Consider the following 23,984-nt stretch of genomic DNA (forward strand, 5'->3'; position numbering starts at 1 on the left):
TATCACTCATGTCTCTCCGGTGACAACCCGAGTTGAACAAGGTGCCAGCCCCTTCCCAGTGCTTCCAGAACAATTCTAGAAAACCAGGAACACGGAAAAAACTCGACATTCTGTCATATTCAGCCTCGTCCAAAAATAAGATATCAATCACAGGAACTACAAGTCACCTGCACTCTCTCTCCAATTCCCGAACCTCCGAACCTCGCAGGCCCATTTTTACCCGCTTCGCTTATTCTTGTTCTTCAGCCTCTTTTCTTCACTTCGTCATCCATCACTTGACCTATGACTGCCATAGCCGTCTCTTATCCTCGGTAATCCCTTCGGCCATTGGAAAATATCTTCGTCATGGTACCGGGGATTGGTCTCAACCCTGGCTTCCATCTTGATTTCTCTGCATGTTCACCTGCTTTCAATCATCGACTCCACTGCGGCTCTGCGAAGTCGGAGAACGCACAGCTTGGTAATCCAGAACACATCCAGTAGCTACTCCAAGTGACTCCAAGTTGGAGACTTGGAGAAGAGCCAAGACTCTTGTACCATTCATCAGTTGCATGCCCCTGAGCTAGCCCAGGCACGAGTTCAACGTCACGAGGCTGGGTTCCAACATCGTCTTGTCTTGAAACACATATTCTTTGTTACTGTGGCCGATAGCTTCTTAAGAAATGTCATTGAGACCAAGTTCAACATCACTGCAAGCAGGCACAATATCATGACCCCTCTATCGAGGGAAAGCAAAGATTGTCTTGATCTCTTGGAATACCAGTAACAAGTGCCAGGTGTCTCCGGACACCAATTCGAAATATTTCCCACCCCAACGCCCCCAGGCCCAGGGTATATTGGGTATCCCCACGAACATAATCCTACACGTCCCCTGGTCCTCAATATGCTACCCTCCCGCTTCATCATCGTGACATGGCTTCCCCAGAACGGCATTAACCCTCCGTCTTTGGCCCTCATATTTGAAGCGTTCCCGTCAACGGTAGAACAACATCAATCAAAGAAAAGAAAGTCACACGAAAGTAAAATCCATCGCCTTATAACCCATTAGTCCTCAATAGTTCCTTCATAGCTTCATGATGCACCGTCACCAAAATTTCGATATCAATAATTCGTTTTCTAAACGCCGCCACCCATGAAGGCGGCAAGGTCGTCGAGATCAAGGAGCTGTCTCTCAAAGGCCTGGCACAGCTCGGGTGCCGTCATGTCTTGACTTGTGGTCTGCCCGTCCTGGGTGGCTACTATGCCATTGGCCATTTCGGGGCTTGACTGCTTGATATCGTGCACCGCCCCGTGAGGGGCGCTCCCCGGGGGGGGCGAGACTGTAGTGGGAGTAGACACTCCACCAGAGCCACCATTAATGGTGGTGACTCCAGGTCGTCTAGCGATGGCGACAGGGGGCTCGCTGTCACCGCGCACCGACTCAGAGACGGATCGGTTGGCGTTGACCTGACCCGACACACTTCCACCAGCGTTCGTCTGTTGATCGTAGTCCATAGCATCTGGGTTCGTATCGGCGTTGGAGGAAATCTCGTCCTTGATGCCCGCCGCAGCGTGGGAGGTCGAGCCATGACGCAATGAGCCGGAAGCAGCGGCGGCGTCATTGTTCAGGACACGCTGCATGACGGTAAGGTGTCGCAGCCAGCTGCCCATAAGCGGCCAGTTCTCAGTGCCGTCGCTCATGAAGCGCAGACCATCCTTCACAATGTGGGCTGCGGTCTCGACAGCATTGGGTGGTGTGAGACCCTTCAGAGACAGATAGGCAACTGTGGCACTGGCGGTGAAGGCCGAGAAGAGCATGAAGATGGGGAAACACGGGATGTGGTCCTTCTCGGAGCCAGCTTCAACGGCGGTCAGTAGAGAGATAGTGCCGTGGCACGAGGTGAAGAGACGATCGATAATATCGTGGCATCGGGGGTTCAGGCGGAACGACTCCAGGTTAAAGTTGGCAGCAGTCACTTCCTGCAGCAGACGCCGACGGTGCACAAAGATGGTTGCACAGTGGAGAAGGCAGTGCAGCATGGCAAAGGTGTATCCCGAGCCCATTGTCATGTGCAGGTTGATCTGGCCTGGCTTATCGATGAACTGCATCGGCAAAGAGGCTCGCAGGCCCTCGATCTTGGCAATCAGGTCGGCACAATCCTCTTCGCGAAAGCTGGAAAGTGTAGTCGTGGTAAGCATGGCGACGACATCACGCCAGATGGTCGAGGCCAGGACGATGTAACCGAATTCGCCAATCTCGGAGGAAGCCTGACCAGGAGGCATGGCAGTTGGGTCGAGTTGCTGGCGCAGAGTCTTGACGAACACAGCATTGCCAAAGGCAAAGTTAATGTCGGAGCAAGGCAACGACACATCCGCGGTATCGTGCGCAGAGAGCGCGGGGAAACGTCCAGGAGTGCTCGTAAGGAGGCAGTCGAGGATGTAGATGAGCCAGATGGTGCGTCGCAGAGACTCGTCACGGAGGAATTGGTCGGCATCGGGGGACGGGTGGTGGCTGTTCAGGATGCGGTACATCTGAATCATGCGGGCAGCCTGGCCCAGGTAGATGTAAGCGCGAACAGCGTTGCGAGAGCCCCATTCGTGAATAATGAGCAGGCACAGAGCCTGGATGTCGACGAGGTTAGGATGGTCGAGATTCTGGTTGATGAGTGTCATGGCCTTGGCGGCAAAGGTCTCGGCAGCCGCAGTCGGACCTCCATAGCGGCGGATTAGGCTTGGCGAACTCCTACAGACGGCAGTTGTTAGCGGCACAAATCTTATCGGCGGGTCTGGAAGTGTCTAGACCGGAAGCTCTCTCCAAGCTCACGGCGACGACGCGGCGCCAAACGGGATTCGGGTCGCAGTGACTCGGGAAGCCTCGGCTCAAATCCGGGAGCCGGCATCACCAAGGGGTATGCGCCAGCTCAAACACTCGGTGACGGTGGCACCGATCGGTGTGGATCCACATGCCGGTCGGGCGGGCGAGTGAGCGAGGACGCGGGAAATGAGGGCACGGGCAAGGCGACGCACCAGCGACACCGGCCGAGGAAATTGGGGGCGGGTGCAAAAGGGAGCCATTGGGGAGGAGCAGGGATCGGAATAGTTGACGTACCGGGCTGCACAGGTCAACAGACCGTAGACAAGAGCAGCGTCCAAGGAAGCACTCTTGAGCTGCTGAACAAATGATGGCTTGTGGAACGCGACGCACGCCGGGAAGGTCTTTGACACAACGCGCTCGCACTCGGCGATGAGCTCAGGCGTCAGTCTGGAGGGGTGTCCGGGTTAGCAAGGAATCATAAGAATCGATTGGAGAGCCATGGCCAGCGAACAGTCAGCGGCACAAAGTGTCGAGTGACCTCATATGTAGGGGGTGGCACGGCCCGTCTGATGCTCAGGCGCCTGAACTTCCGAGCAGAGCTGGACGAGGACAAATTTGGTGGGCGCCCCGTAAGCCGGCGACAAGGTGGAGAGAGAAGACGGGGCTGAAGGACAAGCCAAGGTGCGACTCGGGGGGAGAAGCGAAAGAGACGCGGACGCGGGTGTGGTAATGAGAAATGGGGAACAGGGCAGGGGGTAGGGTCCGGCTAGGGGCTAATGGGGGTGTGGGATGAGGGCGGCCGGCCACTCGGACGAGAAGACGGAGGAAGCTGAGAACGGGAGAGGGTGATGATGAGACGAGACAAGGCGAGGCGAGGACGTGTCGCCTGCCGATCCACCCAGGATGGCGACCGGTGAGCGGCTCGCCCAGGCAGAAAGCTCCTAGACGCTCTGCCGAACCATGATGTTGCTGATGACGGCGCAAGTTTGCGCAGGTGAGGGCTGTGAGGAATGCCGGGGCAGGGCTGAGGCAGATGAAACAGAGCCAGACGGCCAAAGAACAGAAAGACAAAACGTACTTGTCAGAGCTTGCCTGGACATGGCGAGCTGCGCTGGAGCCAACGACGGTCTGTCGCGCTTCAGCTGCACCGCCGGGCCCGGAGGCCGGGAGACTGTCGCGAGGGGGACGATGGGGGTTGGCGTGTCGCGCAGGACTTTGACCGTGGTGGTGGGCCATGCTCTCTGAGGGTAGATAGCAGTCGTGCATGCCCTTGGCGCAGTTCTTGCACGGCGCGCGACCATTCTCGTAGACGCACTTGGTCTTGCCTTTGCGACAGCGCACACAGGCGCCGCCGGCCCTGAGGGCGGTAGAGCGCACAACGCCAGACGACATGGTCTGCGGGTGCGCGACGAAGGTATGTCGCGGTGGTGTGGGGAGAAGAACGGTTGCGCCGTCTATGAGTGGTGAGTAAGAGCGCTCAACGACGACGGCTTGCTGTAGCGGGCGGAGACGACGAGGCCGTGAAGAAAGGCGCCCGGAAGATTCGATTCAGAGTAGAAGAAGACGAGATGAAAGTGGTGAAAGAGGAAGAATTTCTCGGGGTGGGCTCCGTGCGGGTGGTTGCAAAATAGCGGAAGAGGGCCGGAGGGTCCCGTGAGGAAAGAGGAGGCGAGCGAGGCCGAACGGAAGGCACGCGCGCGCTTTGGGGAATCTCGGTCGGCGGAGAAAGTCTTGCGACAGCGGGTCTCCAGCGACGATCCGAGAGGGAAATAGAGAGCAACCTCTTGAAAAGAAGGGAAACAGGTCGAGATAATGATTGAGAGTTACTCACGCACGGCCTGGATGGAAGATGAAGAGTAAAAACGATCTCAAGGCGGCGCCGTGGGATCGGATGGGAGAGGACCAAGCCCGGGGCGATCAGTGGGAGCGGGCAGCGGCTGAGACGGGCAAGACTCCAGGAGGGGTCCGGCTGCCCAGGCAATACACACGTGATGTCGTGGAAATGGCAGAAGAGGAGATGACACGTTCACTGCCGAAAAGCACAGCAGGAAAGAGATAATAGAAGACGCAAAAGACTCTCGGTATGTGGGATGATGGGAGAGGGAGGAGAAGGATGGAGGAGAAGGGGAGGGCAGCGGAGGCGGAGGCAAAAGGCACAAGGCACAAGAAAGAGCGAACGGACCTGAAGACAAAGGCAATAATAGAAAGCAAGGCCAGGAAAATGACGGGGTCTGGGAATGGGGCCCTGGGAAACGGGGGACGGGCGGAGAACGGGAAACGGAGGAGGGAGCCACGGGGGCGTGGGCCGTAAACCGAGGAGGGCGTGGAACCCGATCAGAGAGTGAGAGGAAGCCCTTTACCCTCTGGAGGGCCCAAAAAGTCGGCCGCCATCCGCAACAGCTGCACTACCGGGGCCCTCGGAGGACGGGCTTTTAGGGGGCCGTGGCCTATGGGGGTTGACCCCGTAGTGGCCGTCCACGGAGGAGGAGAGGTTTCCAGCCCTGATGGTGAAAAAGAACGCGGCATGTCTTTAAGAGCCCGCAACTGCCAAGCACCATCTGCTCCTCTCCTCCTTGATGAGCATTTAGTACACTTTACATCAGGCACTTCTCATTTCAACCATTCGGTGTTTAACAATATGAGCCAGCGGGGTCAAAGGGGGGTGACGCCGAACGTACAACAAAGGATGGGATGAAAACGCGGGCGCAAAAACTCGTCGCTGCTGCTTCTCATCAAGCTGTGCACACGCGGCAGCAGGTCCAAGGGGCCCTCCGTTCCCTACGGAGGTACGTACCTCCTGGAGCGAAGTGTGGGTGTCGCACCGTCCGGTGCTCGCTCCCTATCCAATTGTCGCGGGTTTTCTGTCTGTTCTGTTCCAGAACCCCCAGGCCACGAGAATGACAGCGACGGTGTAACCACAGCTGCAGCCTCGTCGGCGTCAAAGACAAGGTGATTGACGCACTTTGCATCTCCCCTAATTTCTTCCCCTCATAGCATGGGCGTGGAGCAGGCAAGCAAGCAATCAAGCAAAACAGACAACAAAGCCCGAGGGTAGCGTAGCGATGGGCCCCGGTATCGGTATATCCGGGGCATCGGTAACATCGGACGCGATCTCTGCCCTGGCCGTCAGCTCTTGTCATCCTGTTGGCATTTTCTGATCATTGTCCGCATCAATTCAAGTTGCGACATTTTCCCACCCGGCTCGTAAGCGCCGTGAGGACGGTTCGAAACGGTGGCAATGCCGAATGGATTTCGCGCCGTCGCCGGGGTCACACTTTTTTTTTTTCTTCTTCCCCATCCCGCACCGCCCGAAGTTCCTCCTGGTATTCACCGCCGTCTGTCCCCCGGACGGCCACCAAGAGAACCTAGAAATTCAGGTACCCAGCTTGCGGAGGTACTTAGTGACTTTGGTCGCCCCGTGTAGATGCTGGGTGAGAGAGCGCTCTCCTGGGCGGAGTGGGGTAGGTGTTCTCCTCTTCGGCAGTCTCCAGAGCTGGGGCTACGTAGGCTGGTTTGCCCACCGGCCGGCAGCAAACAGACAGCCCTCCCGCACTCGATTGTCTTTGTTTTCTACAAAGCTGTGCATACTCTAGACCCTGGACAAGCTCAGTGCTTGCATAGTCTTGGAGCTGTCAAAGAACCTTCGCATGAAAGCTCTCAGCTTGCATCGACAGATCCGTGTATCACCAGCCCTCGACTCCATCGCTCGTCCTCCGTGGTTCGGGCTACGGGTTCCTCTCTCCAGGGCGGGAACTACCTAAAATGGATGGGCGACCCCGAACTCCGAGGTGGGTGTGGCGGTGCCCTCTTCTCCGCCCGGAGGCACAGAGTACGACGCGCAGGCGCCTGTTACGTCGTCCCTCGAGTCTGCGTCAATAATCTCACTCGCAGTGGGAAATGCCTGCGGTAGGAGATCTCTCGTCGCTGTGCTACCGCCGACACGAGCTTTTGTTTGCTCTTACCGAAAGAGCTGTGAGTGAGCGAGTGTGCCAAGTCAGTGGTATGGCCGCCGTGCCGTCCATACGGGCTTACCTTTCGCCCCCGTTAAATCGGGTCGGCGTAACCTCAGCTTAGCTCTCCCGGAGCCTCAAATATCCCACACGCACACGATATTCCAGTAGCCCTCGCCTACCCCCATTTCTGGATTTCGTGCCCTCGTGATTGTGCCATCTCTTTGCGTATTCTTCCTCCTGTGCAGCAGTGATCTTCACGGCATCCGGTCCGGCAGTGGATGAGATTCGTGGATCCCAGCCTGGTCCGGAGTTGTCGGGGCTCTCCGCGTCCCCCTCCCAGAAACACCTCCTCTTTTGCCAACCTCTTTGCTCTCCGTCAGGAAGAGCCCGCGCGCCCGATCGGGCCGTCCACGAAGAGCTTGCTACGCGTCCAATCGCATCTAACCAAGTCGTCACCTCCTTTAAGGCACAGATCGCGAGAGTGAGCCAAGATACAGGTCAGAGAGCTTGGACGCGAGCGATATAAATCACCTCACCTCCCGGCCAACATCCACTCACTCCCGTTACCCAGTGTCCGGATAGAGTGACTGCCGCCCCAAGGCAGGGCAAGGCAAGGCAAGGCAATGCACAGCACAGCACAGCGCCATTCTCATAAACCACGTCCACAAGCATGTCATGGCATGGCATGTGGCCGGACATGGTCCAGGTCTGTTCGGGCCTGCATCCAACACCTCCGCCCGGCGCCATCTCTGACACGCGCGACACGCCAATTGTCCACCGCGAAATACGGTTCGTCCAGGAGATGCTCATATCATGGCTCATACGCCCACCCTCTCACATTGCAATTCGGTGTGCACCCTCCGTGCCGGCCGACGCGCTCGATGCCACTCGCAGACGCCTCCTGGTAAGTGGTGCTGAGAGAGGCGCTTCTCCGGCACCTGCAGAGGAATTACGGTGGGGCCGTCCCGAGTGAAGCACAGTGTGTATGTCATCACCGACGCACCGTACCGTCCGTTCCAGTCTCCGGCGCCGACTGGATTGAATGGATTGTACCAGTCTTCCACAGTGACAGTCACCAGAAGTGGCTCGGACTTATGCTGCGATATCCAATAAACGCAGAAAAACATCCTCTACCCTCAGCCAATGCATCTCAAGCTTAAGCTACAAGGTTCAATAGCCCTGCACCCACCGCCGACCGCCGTGTTCCGTGGGCACCGTTTAAAGACGGTTTCCTTGACCACAGGCTCCGGCAGATGAAGCCCCCAAAACGGTACCCACCTCCGTCTGGGCTACGGAGACGGCCGGTAATGTTGACAAGGGGCGGGGAAGACACCCAAGCATCCGTAGAGCTAGTTGCCGTGGCCGCTTTTACGTTCCACCACAGTCCCGTGTTAGTGCACGTGACTTTCGTTACTTGGCAGCATGTGGAGTATCACGAACTGATCTCCTTCAGTTCCAGACAGTCGCATCATGGAATCAGCAACTCCAAGACACGCAACAACCTCAGACCCGATCCAATCACATATGCGACAAATCCTCTGCGATCCTCAAACCTCCAGAGTTGTATCAACCAGATTGCCATCAATTCGTTAGGTTTACATTGTATCATCAAGTGATGTACCTCTTTTTTTCTTTCTCTATGGCATCGCTTCGAAAGGACCCGTCTATGCCTTGTTCTCACGTACTGGGAGAGCCTTCTCCTTCTTTCCGTCCTTCTTCTCCGTCTTCTCGCTGTCCTTAGGGGCCTCCTTAACGAACGGCAGGAATTCGGGCTCTCCTGGAATGTACTTCCGGAGCACCTCGGGAACAACCAATCCCTCCTCGGTCTGGTAGTTCTCGAGAATGCAGCACATTGTCCGCTCAGTCGCGCACAGGGTCTATCATCCAAGTCAGCACGACATCCTCACTCCAAGTATTATCAATCCGATTTACTTACCGCGTTCAGAGCATGCACGTACTCCTTCTTTCCACCGCCCACAATCTGCTTGCCCTTCTTGGATCCGTGGCGGATCTCGAGCTCCCGGGTCTGGTAGTCTGTGCAGTTGGAGCAAGAAACCAGCTCCTTGTACTCGGACTGGAAGGGGAACCAGGCCTCCAGATCATACTTCTTGGCAGCAGCGTTGTTGAGCGCGCCGCTGACGATTCCCACCACCTGGTAGGGAAGACCAAGAGACTTGTAGAACTCCTCAGAGTTGGCCATCATCTGGTCAAAGTGGTCCCAGCTGTCATCAGGGCCACAGAGCACAAACTGCTCGACCTTCTCAAACTGGTGCACACGGAAGACACCCCAAGCATCACGTCCGTGGCTGCCAGCCTCCTTTCGGAAGCAAGTGCTGTAGCCGCAGTATTTGATCGGGAGCTCAGTGGGCTGGATCCACTCGTCGGCGTGGAGGGCAGACAGGGGCTGCTCGCTGGTGGCGATCAGGTACCGATCCGAATCAGAGGGTGTAGGGCCCTCAGAGACACGGTAGAGCTCCTCGTCGAACTGGGAGAGCTGGGCGGTCTTGGCCATCTGTCCACGATCGAGCATGAAAGGGGGCTGGTTGGGAGTGTAACCTGCATCATGATCAGCACGGTCCCCGGCATATGCTCAGTGAGCTACCTACCCTTGTTGAAGAGGAAAGTTGTGGCGTAGTTGATCAGAGCCAAGTTCCTATTCACGTCAGAATGTCGCCGCTTCCACCTGCGCTGGGCCAACTCACAAGAACATGCCATAACCAGTCAAGCAGTAGCCTCGGTGGCCGACCAGCTTAACACCTCGAACAGGGTCATATCCTCCAATTCGCCAGAGCACCTCGTGGTGGGAAAGAGCAGCCTTCTTGGACTCCTCGAAGCCCTCGGGCTTCCAAGTTCGCTCGATGGTGTTGTTGTCCTCGTTGTCGCTGACGTGCACCGAGCCGTGGACGTAGTTTCCGACGAGCTTAGCCTTGGCCTTGAGCTCAGCGTTCTTGGCCAGAGCAAGCTCCTCCTGGATCTTCTTCTTTTGTGTCAACTCTTCCTTCTGCTGGAGCAGCTCGGTCGCGTCCTCCTTGGCCCTCTTCTTGAGACCAATCTCCTTCTGAACACCGTTTATTTGGGTACCGATCTGCGTGACGCCGTATTGCGCTATAGACAGAGGTTAACAAACCTATCGGAGGAAAACAACAACTTTCTTCTGGTGACTCACTTTTCCGAGCATCTTGCCAAAGGGCAATAACCTCATCGACGAGCTCGACAGGAGCATGTCGGCGACGCTGACTCTCCCGAATCTTCTCGGGGTTTCCGCCGCGCTCCTCGATGAAATCCTCAATGTCCAACATCTTGGTGGTTTGTAGTGGTACGATTCGCGCTCTCGACTTAGTTGGGTCGGCGGTGGATTTTTTGTCGCTGGCGATAACCCAAGGAGGGGGAGGGGTAGTTTGGCCAGGTCACATGACTACATGGAGGGGTCCTTCTCATTAAATCTCAGGAGAGCGCATCACGTGAGGTTGTCGCCAGCAAGCAAATTTGAGGGCTCGTCTCAAGAAGCGCGACTCATCACGCCCCAAACATGACTCTTTCGGTATCGAGTGTCGAGTCATTGGCCGAAGGCAGCTCGAAAACTCTGGCAACCATCATCAAGCAGGTCCTGCCACCCATTGCAACAGTCATCTTCCTAACTGGACCAAAATGGATTGACTCTCGCCGTTGCGGATACCATTTCCGGAGCCGTTAAAAGCGGCGCTCCTCCGATAGTTCCCCCGTTCCATTATGTGACATGAGGAATAATATGAAGGGAGCCCACACGTCGGGATGAGAGCTCAGTCGGAGCACGGCCCAAGCCTCACTCTGTGCTTCAACCCGATCTTCGTTTGGTGCCTCCGGCCTCAGCGGCTTTGCGCCTCCGTCTGTTCCCGACCTCACTCTCGCACTGAGCATGGGCTCGAGGTGATGTATTTTCTCAGGCGCAGCGGGTTTGGTGGTGGAAATGAAGGCGCAACGCCCAGCTTGGAGGGGCACGGCCGTTGTGTCCGGGGGAACGTTACACAAAGCTCCGGGGCAGGCCACACAGCAGCCAAGAGCTGCTCGAGTCCAAGGGGCTGGGGGGTGAACTGATCCAAAACCAGGCTGGGGTTCAGGCAGCACTGAATGACCAGAACCAACCGAGTCGACATTCTAACGCCTCCTGGAACGGACGTCGCCCGCGCGACATTAACAGCAATGGGCCCACACCGGCACCGTCCAAGTTGACTGTCCGGCCTTGCCAGGAGATGGGATCAGGATGACCAGACTCGCGACTCTTGTAGCAGGCAACACTGATTTATCCCGACCTTAGGTTGACCAGCCTTGACATTCTGACCCTTCTTCTCGGTCCAAGAAAAGACACACAAAGCATCCGCGTTGACCCCCAAGCATTACTTGGCGGGACCCGGGCATTGTCAGCGACCGGGGCCGGCTGGCAAGGACAATCTACCAGAGTGGAGCTTCATCCCGGCGAATGCGGCCTCGGATCTTATCAATTTGCCGTCTTTCGTTGACTGTCCCAGACGAGGGCCGATCACGGGTCATTCTACCGTTACCAGACGCCGTATTTGACGGAAACCCCGGCAGCCCGTCCCAGAATGCACCGTTCTGCCGCATCATCGCCAACGGAGGTGTAAAGCATCGCGCGTCAGACAAGGTAATTCACTCGCCAAGAGCAGATCTATTGCCGGAAATGCGACGCCACTGTCCTATATTCCCGAGGATATCTTCAAGTCCGCCCGAAGCGCGTGTAAACCACGAGCGTGAAAGCCAAGGACATCGCCGAGCAGGCCCGAGTTAATTCCAGACGCGGCTCGGCCGAGTCATATCCAAGGATACTGACAAAGTCAAACAATTATGATCCTTTTTAGATAATTCCCATCATAATATCATTACTTAGCAAGGAGTGATTCGCGACAGAGATGCCGCCTTCACGGCGCGTCCAACACAGGAGACTCTCCAGAGCACAAGCTGACGCTGCTGTTGTCCGCTCAGCCATGAACTTAAGGTAACATGGAGCAGGTGCCTACCTGGACTTCATATTTTGTGGCTTGCAGTAACTCTTGGACTACGAGATTGGAGGAATAGACCGGAGGATGCTGCTCCTGAAGCCTGCTTTGACGAGGTCTTCCAACTGCTTGGCCATGCCAATAGGTCACAACCGAGTCGGTTAGCTATACAGATAGAGAATGTAGTTTGTGAATGTAACCTTCCTTGCCGCCGTCGCTTAACTATCACTCTTGATGCCAAGCCGGTATCCGAGACGTGGATTGCCAGCTCTGTCATCAGGGATTGGCCATATCCAGACACCAGCTCGTCTGCCGCTTACATCTTGGCCTTGATATGTGGCATCCGCATTTTCGAGGCTGATTCGTCAATCTGGCACTCTTGGGGTACGGTACCATGATCTGATTCTAATTGAACAGGCTGTGACTCCAGAGGTAACCTTGACTTGACAGGGTGATGTTCAGGAGTACGTAACATTTCTGGTGATAGAGTTGACAATCATTCACCCCCCCTGCCACCTCCCATCAATGGACTCTACACCCTGATAGGATATAACTCAGGGAAGAGAAACATCATTAAAACACACAATTATACTTTATTATAAGTTCCACACACTCCTTTATCCGGAACCACTTGAATTCCAACTCAATGTGGTTTCGAGTGTCGGGTCCAGGGTAGCAGAAATGGCCGATCACGTAAGCTTCAGTGGGACAGTCAACCTCATGGCTGTAAAGTTAGTCCAACCAATATCCCAACCTCGCATTCCCCGGGCTCGCAACCAAATAGTTGACTCCGGCTTTGCTAAGAGTATTGAGTCCCATGGAGTAGTAATCACGAAAAAAAAGTTGATTGGTGATAGCCGGCAAGACTTGCCCTAGTCCAACACAGGGGGTAAGGGCCATCATGCACTCGTCGCATCGCGACTTGAACCTCTCATTGACATCAAAAAGATGACTGCGATGTTTGAAGACCGTATAGTCTGGCCGACAGCGCTGATGGTAAGGCTGAAGCAGCTCGACTGACCCCAAGCGTGGCATGAGCAACGAGTAAGGACGATGACATTCCCAAAGCTTTGTGCAACATCGGAGTTGCAATTACTACTACAACTGACATTCAGCGGTACGAAAGAGCTTTCAAAGAATAGGGAAGGTTGTAAACCGGCTTCCTCATGACCCTGCTCGCGAGGTGCGACTTCCCTCAGGCACTGGACTGCTACACTGGGATGAAGGGGCTGCAGCTCGTGAACTCCGACTCCCACCCTACAAGATCTCGCTAGCGAGGAGATACAGGTAGTTATACGAGCCATGTTACTCAACTGTGTGGAGTAGAATTATAATGGCGTTGGGATTATCCCCTGGACAGATGACATGATATGATCTGGACGATACAAGGCGATTCCCGGAGTCCTTCGCTCTCCGAGAGACCCAAGCCGACGAAACGGTGGAACGAGCTTGGGTCGTAGTGTAGGAACGTATACGAAAACACCGACTGCTTAATCCGAGTGAAAGCATCGTGGACGGACCGCAACGTTGATCATTCTCTGCCATCGTCTTGCGACAAGGCCATAGCTACCACAGACTGGGAGATGTGTTTGAAGGGCTTTGGCTGACCTAATGGCTCTTATTCGTAAAAGAAGAAGCTCATCTCGCCTGTTAGGCATTGTTGGGGGCTCGATTCGATCGTTCGTTCGTCAGGGGAATCGTCAAGGTCTTCGGAATGGTTGGGAAGGAAAACCTAGCATGCCTGATTAGTTATGTACAAAGCCAATCCTAAGGCGGGAATATTCTACAGTACCTATGCTTTTAGCTGGGAGATTTGAACCCTCGGCCCCAGGATCTCCTAGTACTCCGGGCTGATCATCGAGTTGTATTGGGTCAATTGTGGAACTTCTTTCGAGTGTATGAAGACATGGGAAGCTATGCTAGGCAAGTGGAATCAGTTTCGTAAAGTGTAGGAGTAGGCAGAGAACACACCGAGCACTTGAACTGTCACAGAATAGAATAGGAAGAAAATGAACTCTCTTGGACGATTCATTTGCGAAGTCTTGCAGACTTATCCACTAAAGTAAGGACAGTAGGTGACCGGCTAGGTCAATGCTGTATGCAGTATCGAGGGGAGAGTGAAGATTATGGCACAGCTATCAGACTCCCCAGGTAGGGAAACGCAAGAATGAAGGTAGCTTGGATTCATCATATCCAGGGGATAGTTACCCCAGGCCAACCCCAAGGTAGGAGTTGAGACCACTATCCTCCATGTTGTAGCAACTGACTGTAAGCTTGTAACCACCGACTTTCTAGCCTGCGACAGTTCCAGCAGCATGCAACAAGCTTTCGGCTTCGCTCACAGCTGGAGGAGGGAGCTTTTGCTAGAGAGAGAAGTCCTGTCCTAAAAACATCCTCCCTCGTTGCCTGTCAAGACTTGACTAACATGATTGGCGTATTTATTGATCCTTTCAACCGCGATGGGGAGCTCGAATACTGGACAAGGGGTTCGTAGTGTGCCTCGGGAGGCTCTTCTGGGGATCAAAGCCCTGTGGAAATCGTCAGCCTGTTCTTGAAGGGGGCATATGGTCGGACTTCCTTCCCTCCGGTAGGATTTGCCGCCTGGGTTGCGGCCGGGGGTTCAATAGGCATCTTGGATCGTGTGTGGGAGAGGAAGTAGGGGGATTCTGTGATGACCGTTGTCAGCCACAAGACCGTTAACAACGACGTTAGAAAGTTGGTGTTCTCCAGAGTAATTCCCTGTCATAAAGATAAGGTTCATGACCTGACGAGGTGCGACAATGGTGTCGAAAGAAGCCCAACGTCTAGGATTGTCTCGATCTTCAAGGAGGTTCGGGCGAGTCGATCCCAGGCTCAGGGGGGTCGTGTAGGCCCTGCTTCAGGACAGAGTACCGGTCTCAGGGGGTATTCTGGATATGTTGAACGGATGGGAAGCTTGCAGTAGGCAGTGTCTGGTATGATGCTGGCTGAGGACAAAGGCTTGAGCCAAGATAGCAGTGGCTGAACGTACCTGCACGCAGCGCTTTGGTATCCATTGTGTTCTATTTCTGAACAGATGCATTCAAATTGTAGACAAAGGCTTTCTAGACGTCTGTGAGCTCCTAAGATCGTGTCAAGAGCATTGTATAGTGCCAACCCCGTCGAATTCGTCGCGCAAATTCCCTCAGACAGTCCTAGAATGTAGGCCAAGCAGTGGTAGTGGTAAGACCCCTTTCTCTGAGATTAGAATTGACTGTAGAGAGGGGGATAAACCCGTTAATTGCCTTGCTGAGCTCTTCTGGAGCATTCGCCTTCGCTCAGAGTACCGAGACAAGGCCCAACCAGAGGGATGGTCTGCCGACATGTTAGTAGCTCCTCTGCCATTGATCGAGGCTTCTAGAAACACACTTGCGCAACCTGTGTGGCCAAGGATAGGGTGGTAGACGGAGGGTTGAACGCACCTGGGCGCATTCTCCTCGTTGGTCGCTTCAAGTCGAGGCGAGGAGGAGAGAAAAGAGGCCCCTCTTGCATGTCAGCGACGAGAGGCAGAATAGTCTTGGCTTAATTGTTCTGCGACTGTCGAGTCCGACGATGCGGTAGTAGCTCATGCTCTGGTAGGAGGAGAATTCAAAGCGAGATCGATGGCGTCTTTGCTCTGGGAACAGCGAGTCGGATGGCGGAGGATCTAGGAAGACTAAAAGTCAGTGCCTGAAGAAAGGGGAGAAGAATAGGGCAGCAGAGTTGCGTGGTACTCGACGCGCCCCGAAGCGTTTGTTGAAGAAGAGGTGCCTCGTGACTTGGCGGAGGGGGAGTCTGGCGATGAGGTCTGGCAGCTGGCCACCAGCACACCGACCGCCAGGAGGATAGAATCGAGGCACAATTTTGCACGAGCAGGCCTAGGGAAATGGTGGTGCAAGATTAATGGCTGACGACCTGGGGCTTATCTTTGTCCTCGTGATACTCTGTTCTTCGACGTTCACGGGTCGATGTTCGCGGACGTTCGAACTTGGTCAGCGACGAGGAGAAGAAGAATGAGGAGGAAGAGAGAGGTGCAGTGGCCGACACAAAGGGAGGTTGTTCTCAGGACGAGGCCAAAGGAGACGGATGGGATATTCGAGAATGGGGCATCTGGTATAATTCAAGCATGAGGAGGACAGTGACGATGCAATGGACTACAATAGAAGCACGAGGCGAATAGAGTCATCAAATAGAGACACGCAGGGGACGGGAAGGCCAATGCAAGCTTGCCTCGCAGCTGGCAGCGGCCGGCAACTCGAAGTCCGGGGACGAGCCCAGTTCCTCCAGGTGTTCCTATTCACTATAGATGCCTTAGATAAACTGACGTAGCTAATATCCAGGCGTTGAGGTGCAGGACAATAGCCCGTGACCCCACTTAGGTAAACTGGAAGTGATTCACCGGGCGGTGCAGTTGTCGTCGGTTGTTTTGGTAACCCGCGCCTCAACCTGAAGCCGCTGGTGTTTTCCCCCCCAAACGCATTTTCCTCCCACTTTCTCTCTCTCCTCCCGCACAACCCACACAAATCCCTTCATCTCTCTGCTCCTTTGACAGTCGAGCTCTTCAAGCCCTTCTTCTTCTGTCATTATCGTATTCTCTATCGAGCATCATCATCCTTCGTGCCCGTCCTCGATCGAGGTCGTGCGCTTCATTTTTCGTCATCATCACAACAATCGACTACCTTCTACTCCCGCGACATTCCTGAAGCTCAAGCATCTTCGCCTCTCACGAGAGCCTCTAGTCAGGCAGATTCACCTCTCTTGATTCCGCCAAGGTTTAGTATCTTCTCCTCTTGTCATCTTCGTGACCAAACTCCCCTTCGACCCTTGAGCGTCATCGCTTCTCGCGCTCTCCCCAAGATCGGGTGTTTTGTTTTCTTTTCCTGAGGCAGCCATCACTCTTGGTAAGTTGTTTTGATCAAGTCCGCTTTGATGAACAGGTGCTAACAAGCCCCCTAGACAAGACCGACGACAAAGCATTGCTTTGGGCCATCTTTTCTCATCATGGAAACAATCAAAGAAGAGCGCGAAGATTTTGGTGCCAACAGTATGATGTTGAGCAACATTGAACAGCACCCTGACACAGTCGGCGCTGATGCCCTGGTCGTTAGAGATGAAGATCAATCCGAGAGCGACACCATGACCTTGGGAGAAACCGACAACCAATCCCCAACCGACGACATGTCCTTGGACGAATTCGAAGAGTTCTCTGACGCTTTCAGCGCTGGTGCCTTGATTGAAAGAGACTCTGACGAACAGTCGGAAGCTAGCACCGTCATCTTGGCCGACTTCAACGGACAGTCTAACACTGCCGGCGCTCGGGATGTGGCTATGATTGGCGCTCCAGAGCTGTCCCCGAATGCCAACAAATTCAACCCTGACAGTGACAGCGGCCCTGACGAGGAAAACCAGCTCGCTCTCACCCCTGAGCCCTCCACGACCCCTGGAGGATCAACTTCACTCCACTACACAATCTTTGACTCTCAAGATGATCAGAAGCCGAGCCTGTCACCAAGTGGTTCTGACACTTGCATGGCCTGCCAAGAAGGCAGCGGTCGCCACTTCTTTGGCTACTGTGGCCCTTGCGCATACCAGGCCGGTCGCTGGAGGCTATGCGATATGTGTGATCGAGTCCTGCCGTCGGTCGGATGGAGAGGGATCTGCTTCGACTGCATCCCGGTTACAGAGTCAGAGAGGGATTATATTTGGCCTCCTGGCACCGACAGCGTGAAAGAACAGCTGGGATTGCCGCGAATACACACATGCCTTCGGTGTGGAAACGACAAGACATTTGAGAAGACCTGTGAGGTCTGTTGGGGACCCCAACCCCAGGAGGATGACGGTCCAATTATTCATCAGTCAAATGGGACTCTCGACCCGGACTAGGAGGCCGGGTCTTCCATCGAGACTCTTAACGGGGATAATCTTAGTGATAACCTCCAGCCACGATACCCCACGTCGTCTTTCGGCCCGTACTTTTATCACATGGCCGTTCAGCCTGCGTTCCCGTACGCGGCCCTCCCCCATCCACCCATGATGCCCGCGGCTCCATTCCCCCAAGGTCCCGTGTTCCCAGCACTGTTCCCAGGTCAGCCGGTCCAGATGCCCGCGGTGCAGATGGACACCAGCTCATACGGCGGGAACCCTCCCCAGACTTCTCTTGGATATCCCTACTTCCCAGTTGTGCCAGCTCAACAACCCATGGCTGTCCCCGGGTTCTACCCCCAGTACGTCCCCGTCGGCTACTTTCCAATCAACTACGAAGCTGTCTACAACGCACCCAACGGCCATTATGGCGGACCTTACCCTCCTTGGGCCACCGAGACCTGGAACGAGGAGATGCCCGACACCAACGCGCAGAGAATGGCGGCCGCCGAGTACCCTGTTCGAACCCAGACTCCTTACCCACCTCGCTACCTGCCTCGCAACGGCAGTGGATTTGAGTACACTGGGTTGGCATCGCAGACTCCCGACCGGGACCTCACTTCGTTCATGTTTGAAGAACCGGGAACTACGAACATACCAGGAAGTGCGAACAGAGCCACTACAGGAAGCCCTCTTGAGCGCCGACGCACCACTAGAGAGCCTTTCGAGTCTGCTCATTCCTACTCCTACAGGCAGCAGTAATTGCTCTGCATCTGTTAACAGTTAATCACGGAGGCGTCAACCGGATGCCAGACTTACTGGAATCCAATCAGATCTTCATCAACCTGTTTAAGAATAATGTCAGACGCCAAGGAGGAGATACCGATAGACTTGTTTGACAATTTCTTTCTTTTTCCCTTCCGATTTTGCCAGCGAACTACAGAACCACGAGCGAGACTCCTGATCTCGGTCGACACTTGTTACTGAGGATCAAGAAACCAACCACCGTAGTCGCGATCAACACGTTGTCGAGGAATCATCTGTCTGTCTTACCCTTTTTGGAGCATCACCACAACATAGCGCCTGTCTTCGCATACTGGCAAATAATTACGAGCTTAGATTTCTTTTCTTTTTTGACATCAACACCATCCTGAAGCACAAACCGAGTGCGTGAGTTCTGACTGAACTCTACTATCAAGGATCACGAAACGAACAGACGGACGAGACCTGGCCATAGTGCCGTGAGCGAGCGAACAAGGTTCGGGTATTACAGGAGAGAACAAGCCCTCATTAGAGATGGCAACACGAGAACGAGGTGTACCGGCAAGGATTCTGCCCAATCATGTATTAACAACTTTCTGTCAGAGACTATGTAGAACAACCAACATCACACAACCATGCGTTTCCATTCTGTGACCTAGAGAACATCCTGAACATTCCACCGTGACTTGACCCATTACCTATAGGAGCTTGACAAAGAAACATTTTGCACGTGACTACGAACCACCTCTTCAACACTCCTGGGCAGCATCGCCACTTGGCATCGACACAGCGTACTCCAAGCCCAACTTGACAGCCTTACCTGGGTTGAGGGAAACGTCCCACGTGATCTGGCCGCCTCCCTTGAGAGTCGCCGTGGCCTTGCCCCAGTTCTTATCCTCCTGTGTCTCCCGCCCCGGAAGCCCGGCCGCCTGGGGCGCCCCGCCGAGTGTCAGACCGCGAGGGTTCGAGATATCTACTCGCAAGCGGTCATCCTCCGAGACGGGGACCTGGTCCAAGACCAGCACCTGGGCTGGCTTGGTAGCAGTGACACGTGTGTTGTGCACTGTGACGGTGCGCACGTACACAGAGCTGTCCTCCTTGCTGAACATGCCACTCGTGCTCCTTCGGACATCAGGCTTGGGGTACATGACTCTGATGGCCGAGTCAACACCAAGACTGAGGCTGAAGATCTCACCCGAGTTGCAGCGAGGGATCTTGGCCTGTCCCATGAAGCTGCCATCAAGCGTCAAGCTAGCAGGGCCCCTAAGGAGGGTAAGCTTGCTGTTGTTACGGAGCTTGGCCCTGAGGTATGCCACAGGCTGGTACTTGGCCACGACGGTGTGGCTGAACAAGACGTTGGCAAAGTTGAGGCGAGCGACGCGCTGCTTGGAGACAGTGAATTTGGGCACCAGAGTCTTGAGGCCGGGCAAGTCGTAGGTGGTCGTGAAGCCCGTCTCCTCGACGAGCGAGTTCTGGAACTCGAGCGAAGGCTGTGTATCGGGCATCGTGACGTCGTCATCATCGCGATTGACCTCCTCTGACATGATGAAATCCTCGAGTGTTTGCTGGCCTCGCTGCTGTTGCATCATCCCATGCGTCTGCATCTGCATCTGCTGTTGCGGCATCAGTGGTGGCCCCATTATCTGCACAGCTCCCGTCATCTGCGGGTTCAGCATCTGTTGCCGCTGCGCCTGTTGTTGTGCCTGAAGCATCTGCTGCTGTTGTATCATTTGTTGCGCTTGAGGCTGATGAGAACCCCAGCGAGCTGCCGCAGGGCCGTCCTGTTCTTGTCTGGCCATCATCAGCCTCTTCTTGTTCTGCTGTTCCAGCATCATGAGCTGCGTCTGGTAATCATTCTCTGCTGGGGCTGTATTAAGACCAAACATTTCCTGTCTCGGCTTGGGCGCTGGCGCTGCAATCTTCTTGGACTGCCACTCGTTCTTCTGCTGACGTTCCTGTCGGCTGTTGAAGATGTTGCCAGCCGAGCCCTTGCTCGCTAGCTTGATGTGCCAAGGGACAAGGATGGGGATTGAGTCATCCAGGGTCGAGGATGTTGCTTGAGACGTTGACAAGGTGATCTTGCAGTTCTCCCAAGTCTCCGACGTGGTGTTGTGGAGGCCGGCGTCAAAGCAGAGCGTGCCTGTGGCATTGACCGTCGAGAGCTGAAGATCGTAGCTGGGGGTCCAGAAGGCTGAGTTGGTGACATACGACAGCAGCAGGTCGCACGTGGGGTTCTCTTCCAGAGGTACGGTCCTGCTCTCTGAACGTTTGACGACATCAACCTCGCTGGAGAAAGAGCTGCGGCGAGAAGAGGACGGGGTGAAGGAGGGATTGACTTCGAGTTGGATGTGGACGGTGTAGCAGTACTTGGGCCAGCAGCGTGCGCGCTCGTTGCGAATACGCTCCTTTTCCTTGCGCTTCTCCTCGATCCGCTTCAGCTGCTTCGACTTTGCCTTCTGCTTTGCCTTTAGAACCTTGTTCTGGGCTTTGAAGGTCTTGTAATGCTGCTTGTCCTTGAGTTTGGAGAGGCGCAAACGTTCGCTTTCGGCCTTGCTCAGGGCTTTGATGATGGTACGCTCTCGGAGAGTACCAGCCATGCGATCTTCGTAGGCTCTTTCACGCTGCTGCTTGTACGTCTCAAGGACCTCACTGATGATGACCCCTTCCCTCTTGTCGACTGATTTGGAGTAGCTGTCAAGGATCTTGAGGCGGTCGTCAGCATTGAGGATCTCCTCCCTTGCTTTCTGGAGATGGTCACTGAGCTCTTGCTCGCGCTCGAAGGCTTCAGCTAGCCCCGGATACTCGTCTGCTTCCTTGAATTCATCACTGTCATCGTCACTAAGAGAGTCGTCCGAATCATCATCGGGGTAGACATCGTCAAAAAGCTCGTGGTTAGGGACAAATTCGACACTGATGCCAGTGATGGTCGCAGAGCCACTGCCCTCAACCATGACCGAATTTTTGTCAATAGTTGGACTGAAGCCGAGAATGGAGATCTCATTGGTCCCAGGCTGGAGGATGGTGAGCGACTGCCATGGGCGTATCGGGTATGGGAAGAGCTTACCTTGAGAGGGACATCTTTGATCTCTCGCTTGATCTGGGCTTGGGTAGGAAAGAGGGTCACGGAGCGAGTACCAAGCTCGCGGACCTTGTACTGGACCTTGTGTGCGACTTCCATGATGGGTGGCTTGGAGGGCAATAATTGGGACGAGTCCAAGGTGGGGTGGGGTGGTGTCTTAGACCGGCGACGGTAGTCTCGCGGCCGTGTAAGAGGCGAGGAGGAACAAAGGATGGATAGAACAGAGTGATAGGACAAGAGCACAATGGAAGAGGCGACGAGAGGAAGATGAGAGGGAATTGGGAAGAGGATGAGGAGGGCTGAGGGACAAGAGAAAAGAGACCGAGGAGGAGGGGGGAAGACCAGATACTTATACTCATGGGAGGGATCACAGTAGTAGGGACTTGAGAGGAAGAGAAAGGTCACTTGTACCAGGATAAGGCAACAGGAATAGCTCTAACAGAAGAGACTCTGGCATTGGATGATGATTTGAAACTGTCAGCCTATTCCAGCAAACCTCACCCAGCAGACACAATATTCAGAAGACGTGCAACGGCTGCAGGTAGTCATATTGAATAGCAAGCTGAATTTGACAATACGATATGGATAGAATGTCTGGGGTAAGCGAAGCTCGAGGTAGGTCAAGGTAGATATGGCATGAGTGGTTCGCCATGGGGGAGCAGGCCACTTGAGATGAAGGATGAGAGAGAGCTGACTGAGAGAGCGAGAGGGAGAGCGAGAGGGAGAGGGACTGGGAGACTGGATGGAGGATACGAGTGGGGCCCCACTCGTTCCAGGCAGATTCGAGGACTTTCATGCTGAGTCATCGAGGACCCAGCAGGACAAAGCTTCTCGACACCTTAAATATTGGCCTGAGTTATCAGGCGTTCGTTCATGTATGTTGCCGTCTCTCCACCAGCTTCCTGTCGGTTTCCTTCAAGTTTGCGGACCACGACATCATGGAGCGAGAAGATGGTGCACCTAATTCATAATTTGGAACCTCCTCTACCTGTGTTGTGCCGTTTCAAGATGGATAATTTGGTGGCCAACTTGGTTTGGGCGACGGTTAGTGTCCTTGAAACACCAAGAAAGATACCCACGATGGATGCTAATAATGATCTCAAGGAACATAGTCTGAACGCGTTGTTATGCCTGGAAAATGACACTTCGATAATTAATACGGGAATACTGAGAAATTTATTCCCCCATGACATCTTACTCATTGGATGTTTAATCTGGAGTTATTGCCATCACTGGGCTGCTTGCTCGCACTAACAGCCCGTCTGTTACATCAAACTTCTACTGACCCTGCCATGACCTTCCAGCACTTTTCAGAACAGCTATATAAAGATGAACCAGGGAATTGGCCTTTTCCGTCATGGCCTCCGACTTTTCAAGATACCAACATCACAATGCCGCGCCGTGGTCGCCACGCCGAGCCCACCAACTCTGGTCGCCGGGGCCGCAGAACCCATGCTCTGGCGGCCGACGATGTGGCACAGGGTGTCCCCTTTGTCATGGATGGTATTGCCGAACTTGATATCGAGGGCCTCAATTTGGATGGGGGAGATATGTATGGATACCCACCAATTGCACAAATGGCACCTTTCGTTATTGCAGCGAACCCCGTACCAACACCAGCTCAAGCTCCAGCTCTGAGACACACCATGCTGGTCGTTGTTCTATACGAGATACCACCACAGAATGGCCAGTTTGGAGCAGAAGGGCGAAGATTCCACCTCGACCAGGACACCTTGTTCACACTGTTACCGAGAACCAGGTTCGCCGTGAGACGAGGTGCTCTCGATCTCCGGAGCTTCTTCCTGCCAGAAGACATGGAACCCCACCCACCGTCTATAATCCATCGGGCACTGCATTTCCTCTTCAGTCACCTCGAAGAACACTCGCGAACGGGGACATTGGACATGTTTGGAAGCGCCGAGCAGCAGATTGAGCACGGCTCAGTCCGTACCAGCGTGGTGAAGCGATGGGCAGCCATGGTGCACGCCTTGTGCGTTATCCTGAACAATGACAATGGGCTGGGATGCTCGGAGGGCCTGCTAGGGCACATACTCAACTTTTTTGAGCTTCTCATTCAGGACATCCACAACCTCATTGGCTGGGACGAGACGACAATTCTCTTTGAGGCATTCGCTGGAGTTTTTCGCACGGAGAGACGGGACCTGACCAGTCAGCTCAACAGGATCTGGGACAGATTCGACCCCGAGGTCCAGGAGCAGCTGCTACGCGACATGAGACGAGCGCTGCCGGCTGAGGGCATCGACGGGATGGCGCACCGCATGTATCGAGCCCTGGGATACTAATAAAGCAACTGACGGACGGAAATCAATTCTCCATCATCTGATCTGTCGCTTTGGGTCATAATTGTGGCCCTCGGTAGCTGGGATCATGCCACGCTATTGCATATTCCATTCCCCAGCCTCATGAATTCTTTTTCCTTTGCCGCCCACCCCCTCCGCTGTCACCGGGACGTCATGGGTCGGCCTCGTTTCACCCAGCCTCCAGCTCTCTCCACACAGACAGCTCAGCTCAGCTTGCAAAAGTGA

General features: G+C 54.6%; 5 protein-coding genes across 5 annotated transcripts; 2 read left to right on the forward strand and 3 right to left on the reverse strand.

Moving 5' to 3' along the window:
• Window positions 1-1,116: 1,116 nt before the first annotated feature.
• Window positions 1,117-5,417, reverse strand: NCS54_00803800 (Zn(2)-C6 fungal-type domain-containing protein; the record flags this gene model as incomplete). The annotated part of the gene is made up of 5 exons (XM_053153439.1): window positions 1,117-2,722; window positions 3,089-3,241; window positions 3,873-4,248; window positions 4,626-4,632; window positions 5,415-5,417. The coding sequence occupies 5 exons, from the start codon at window positions 5,415-5,417 to the stop codon at window positions 1,117-1,119; spliced, it is 2,145 nt and encodes a 714-aa protein (XP_053009414.1).
• A 2,994-nt stretch (window positions 5,418-8,411) lies between these two features.
• NCS54_00803900 (Serine--tRNA ligase) lies at window positions 8,412-10,088 on the reverse strand (the record flags this gene model as incomplete). The annotated part of the gene is made up of 5 exons (XM_053153440.1): window positions 9,914-10,088; window positions 9,450-9,852; window positions 9,354-9,400; window positions 8,684-9,303; window positions 8,412-8,624 (listed from the first exon to the last, which is right to left on the reverse strand). Exons 1-5 carry the CDS (start codon window positions 10,044-10,046, stop codon window positions 8,412-8,414), a joined length of 1,416 nt encoding a protein of 471 aa, XP_053009415.1. The 5' UTR covers window positions 10,047-10,088.
• A 6,648-nt stretch (window positions 10,089-16,736) lies between these two features.
• Window positions 16,737-18,359, forward strand: NCS54_00804000 (Hypothetical protein; the record flags this gene model as incomplete). The annotated part of the gene is made up of 2 exons (XM_053153441.1): window positions 16,737-17,540; window positions 17,619-18,359. 2 exons carry the CDS (start codon window positions 16,737-16,739, stop codon window positions 18,357-18,359), a joined length of 1,545 nt encoding a protein of 514 aa, XP_053009416.1.
• Window positions 18,360-19,108: 749 nt separating this feature from the next.
• NCS54_00804100 (Hypothetical protein) lies at window positions 19,109-21,537 on the reverse strand (the record flags this gene model as incomplete). The annotated part of the gene is made up of 2 exons (XM_053153442.1): window positions 19,109-21,370; window positions 21,424-21,537. 2 exons carry the CDS (start codon window positions 21,535-21,537, stop codon window positions 19,109-19,111), a joined length of 2,376 nt encoding a protein of 791 aa, XP_053009417.1.
• Window positions 21,538-22,829: 1,292 nt separating this feature from the next.
• Window positions 22,830-23,741, forward strand: NCS54_00804200 (Hypothetical protein; the record flags this gene model as incomplete). The annotated part of the gene is made up of 1 exon (XM_053153443.1): window positions 22,830-23,741. The coding sequence occupies one exon, from the start codon at window positions 22,830-22,832 to the stop codon at window positions 23,739-23,741; it is 912 nt and encodes a 303-aa protein (XP_053009418.1).
• Window positions 23,742-23,984: the final 243 nt, after the last annotated feature.

The sequence above is a fragment of the Fusarium falciforme genome, chromosome 6 (genome assembly GCF_026873545.1).
Source record: "Fusarium falciforme chromosome 6, complete sequence".
Classification (NCBI taxonomy): domain Eukaryota; kingdom Fungi; phylum Ascomycota; class Sordariomycetes; order Hypocreales; family Nectriaceae; genus Fusarium; species Fusarium falciforme.